This window comes from Triticum dicoccoides, chromosome 7B (assembly GCF_002162155.2).
Source record: "Triticum dicoccoides isolate Atlit2015 ecotype Zavitan chromosome 7B, WEW_v2.0, whole genome shotgun sequence".
NCBI lineage: Eukaryota > Viridiplantae > Streptophyta > Magnoliopsida > Poales > Poaceae > Triticum > Triticum dicoccoides.
Window position 1 is genome coordinate 367,758,595 of NC_041393.1, and position 4,624 is coordinate 367,763,218.

The 4,624-nt window shown below is 47.6% G+C and overlaps 1 protein-coding gene across 1 annotated transcript; it reads left to right on the plus strand.

Annotated features, from left to right (window-relative positions):
• Positions 1-2,041: 2,041 nt before the first annotated feature.
• Positions 2,042-3,067, plus strand: LOC119340884. The gene has a single exon (XM_037612785.1). It carries the CDS (start codon positions 2,232-2,234, stop codon positions 2,862-2,864), a length of 633 nt encoding a protein of 210 aa, XP_037468682.1. The 5' UTR covers positions 2,042-2,231; the 3' UTR covers positions 2,865-3,067.
• The last annotated feature ends 1,557 nt before the right edge of the window (positions 3,068-4,624 follow it).

The following is a 4,624-nucleotide window of genomic DNA, read 5'->3' on the forward strand; positions in this document are numbered from 1 at the left end:
CACAGTAACCGAGGTGGCATGGCATCATTAGCGGGGATTACTGTAGCTTGATTACCCGGGCGTCACACCCTTGTCCTATTGCAAATGGGTAAGCCGAGTTTATTGCGTTTCTAAGAATGGAGGTTTTTACAACTATTCCTAATAAACACAATGAACCAATGTTGACTAGAATGATTACTAGATATAGAATATGTATTGATTACATGAAATCTAACAGAGAGATGCGCAAGGATCATTGCACACTTTCATTGATCGGCCAAATGTTTGAGAGGCTTTCCAAGTACTCTCACTTTTTTACCTTGATGGGTATTCTTGATTCTCTCAAATTTTCATCCATCTGGAAGAACATGAGAGGATCACATTCACTTGTCATTTCGATCTGTATGCTTATATGTGTATTTTGTTCGGTCTATGTAATGGTTATAGGCGTATACCCTTTGGGTTTCTTACAATACGTCAGTCGTGCACAAACCCCCAAAGGTTTTGAAGAGTCGCATCAGCCAAACACCTTAATAGGCGAGAACTTCCGACCACTACCGCCACGGAGACACCTCTTGCAAGGCAAGAAGCTGAACTGTTGCTTTTATGAATCTAGAGAAGAAGACCAAGAGCACAATGAAACCTGAAATACAATATAGTAGACAGTACTGCCAAAGTTAAGAGGGGGTGTAATAGTTGAATGGATAGGGTCCATACACCGGTAGCTCTATGATTTCAACAACAAAGGTTGTGCTATGGTGGGATAGTTAAAGCCAGATGACAATTAATTTACCAATGAGACGATGGTGGTATGCATATCTAAGGGACCGATTATGGAACAGATGCCTGAGTTTAGAGTTTGGGCTAGTCGATTATTCATCAATCTTTGAAATCCGATCAAACGGACACGGAACAACCATATACAATAGAAATCACCTGGCCAAAATTTGCATTCAACCGATTTCCCTCACATAGCCCAACTCATGCATTTGCTCATAAATGACCAGAAGGCCCAAAATATCAATTAGGCTGAAGTAGCCTACAGCCCGAACACAATAACAACATAAAAAGGCACACCCGTAAGAAAAACTTTAAGAACAAATGCCTTGGTATTGCCCTTAAAAGAAGAAGAAAAAATGAAATAAAAAACTAAAACAAATTAAAATATTGAAGTTTCCTAAGAAGACCTTGACAAAATTGATTGACCCGGAACAGGGGCAAGTTAAAAATTCAGCCTAAGAAGCCACGAGACAACGCAAGAGAAAAAATGGCAGCACAAATGTTAACAAAAGAACGAATTGTTAGAAGGACTTACCAAAATTTAAAAAACATGCAACTTACATAAAGCTAAAGTGCACATATAAACATAACGGTGAAAACCCCTTAATCCTGCTCTCCAAGCATTGATCAGGCCTTCCCCTGCCTCCTCGCACTGGAGAGGTCTTTTTTTTTTAACCGGGCTATCTCATTTCCATTATTGAGAACGGAAATACATCGGTCTTACAAGACGGAATTCGAGAGGTCACCTGAGGTGAGGACCGGCGGAAAAACAGAAATAAGGATGTGTCTTCCTCTTCTTGGTGGGTGTTTTTGTTTATGCAGGTTTGGTCCGTTACCAAGCAAGCTATTCGATCTATCCAGGACAAGCGCCGGAATCGCTCTTGTGACTTGGGGGTTCGTTGACATCGTTTCCCTGACTCCCTAGAGTGGAATAATTCATCCGTTACAGGGATGATAAGATCTCTGATCCATCTTTGTCTGATTCCGCTTGCGCTCCTCCAATAATGTTTAAATGCGTCGAGAAAAAATACATTTGTATGGAATATTTTTATCCGCTGTTGCTCTCTGAAAGACATGCAAGTTTGAAGTTCAAAATGTTCTGTAGGCAGTTGTTGGGCTCTGATCTACAGACGTGGACATGATCTCCTTCTAACAATAAACAAAACAAGCGTCCATATATGATATATCCACGTACGCCTCGATCGTCAGGTCTTCCATGGAAATTATGATCCAAAGTTTAATGGTCAAGCCTCTCAAGTAAATTAACTGCTTACTGTGCGACAGATAAGCGTATGCGTTTACACCTAATCAATCCCCCACAAAGAGCGCGTCCCACTCCCACATCCACCTTTGGATCACCATCTCCTTTTTCACTCACGTCGATCGGCCGCAAGTGGAGACGGAGGTCGATCGTGTCGTGTGAGCCGTGAGCTCGTCCGCCCCCTTTATCACACACTGCGCACCGCGCGTTCATGCCGCCTCCACCCACTTGTAAAGCGAGCCAGCCCCCTCTCTCCTTCCCTCTCTCATCCATTTCTTGCTGCTTTGATCGAAGCAAAAAAGGGAAAGCTATAAAGATGGCGAGGCATATCCAAGCCGATCACGAGTCCGCAGATGACAGTGGTGGTGCTGCTGGTGCCGCGCTCGTGCTGTGGGACTGCGGCAGCGCGCTCTACGACTCGTACGAGCTCACCACCTTCAAGCGCCAGCTCGACGCCGCCGTGCTCGCCGGCCGCTCGCTCTCCATGCCGCACCTCCCCGCCGCCAGCCCGGCCGTTCAGCCAGCCGGCCGCAGGAAGCGCGCGAGGCGGCTCCCCGCCCTGCTCCGGAGACTCTTCTCCAAGGTGCTGCGGCTGGCGTCGGCGCGCGGGGCGAGACACGACCGCTACCGGGCGTACGAGGGGTACGGCCACGGCGGGTACAGCGGCACGGGGTCGCCGTGGTCCGGGGCGCTGACGTCCATCCCGGAGGAGAGCGGCGGCAGCCCAGAGGCGGGGTCTTCCCCGGTCGTCCCCGGCCCGAGCGCGCTGCGCAGGGCGCAGTCGGAGCGGTTCATCGGCAGCAAGACGGCGACCCCGATGGTGCAATTCGATGTCGTCTTGTAGTTGTAGCTCGTATGTGCATGGAGTAGTAGTTACTTAGGTACCAGACCATCACAAGCCTGTAAGGTACCTGTATACTGCAGAATATGCACGCTGCAGTGAGTTCTTCTGTGCTGCTGTACATACAGTGTTCGTGTAAGAATTTACAGGTGACAACTAATGAAGTGCGGCCATGGTAAAATAGATTGTGGCCGTTTTTTTTTTAACGGCAAAGTAGCTCTTGCGACAAATTGGAACTTGGAAGCACGGTGGTTGAGGAGGATGCTTTCTCGTTGACATCACTAGTGAGGTCAGGTGGGCATCTGTTTTTGTCACTCCCATGTGGTAATCCGTTACGTGCATCCTCACGGGGTCACCGTGTTCAATTTTCTTCTCTGTCAATTCCAAGATACGTAAGCAAATCAGATGAGCCATCGGCGAGCGCAGCTCTCCTCCCATCCATGGCCTGAATCTTGTCTTCAGTGTTCAGGCCATGGATGCGACGAGGGAAAGGATCGCGAGAAAGACTGCCTTGGAGCCTGTCAGCGCGAAAGGTGACGGCCGTGTGCAGAGTAATTTGCCAGATTTTTGTCATAACTTCCTATTTGATTCCCAAAATGTTAACCTGGTATTGAGATGGAATCAGGTAGAGCACCAGCAATTCGTGCATCATAGGTGCAACGGAAAAAACAAGCTCGGATTTATCAACATGGTTTTAATCCATACATATTCATTTTTTTTTGTCCAGCAATTGCTGGCTATTTCATTGATTCATAGCAGGGAGAACATGGTGAAGATAAAACATGGTGCGAGACGGTCATTGACCAATGAGAAAATGGAGAGAAAATTAAAAAGAGATGCCGCTCATAACCTATAATCTCACGGAGGATCCCCGAAGGGGCTCTCAATACAGTTTGCTCCCGCAAGTCTCCATAGTTCCAACGCACTTTTCAAAGCTCTCACAATGTCAGATGAAGATGCCACCTTGTTTTGGAACGTGCACCTGTTTCTCTCCTGCCAGATCTCCCAGCATACTGCAAGAAGCATGGTTTTGACTCATTTTCGTTCCCTTGGCGCCGCCCTGTTGATGATATCTCTGACGATTGTCACTGGTTCTTTTTGGCGCCACTCATCCGTTGGCGTGAAGGTGGTGCAGCCGCGCCATGACGCCACCTGTTGCCACACGCTCCAAGCCTTGGGACACTCCCAGATAATGTGATTGCTTGTTTCAAGGTTTCTGTGGCAGAGTTGGCAGAAGTAGCCATTTGGCCAGCCCCTTTGCTAAAGTCTGTCATTGGATCAGACTCGGTTTTGCAGCAGCAGCCAGCAAAACATCTTTATCTTCCCTGGAGCCCAAGCTTTCCAGATGATGCCTTCAAAAACTGAATTATGCCGACCCTGAAAATGCATCTTGTAAGCTGAGCTTATTGTGTATTCTCCTTTCGCCTCCATGTTCCACCAAATTTGGTCCCTTTCTGCTCCATTTAGCAGGATGTTTGCCTCTCGAATCCTTCGGTGCAACTGCAGGAAGTCAGGGAGTATCTGGTTGATATCACCGTGCTCTAGGTCGTTGATCCATGCTTCACTTTGTATAGCTTCTGAAACTGTCTTGTTTTTACGCCTGGAGTGTTTGAACAAGGCTGGGTAGCTTTGAGGAAGAGTTTCAGGGCCAAGCCATGTTGATTGCCAAAACAACACCGTTCTGCCATCTCCAATGGTCACCGTTGTTGCTACAGCAAACAGGGCTCTGTCCACGTCGTCGCATGGCGGTGGTGTGCCAATGC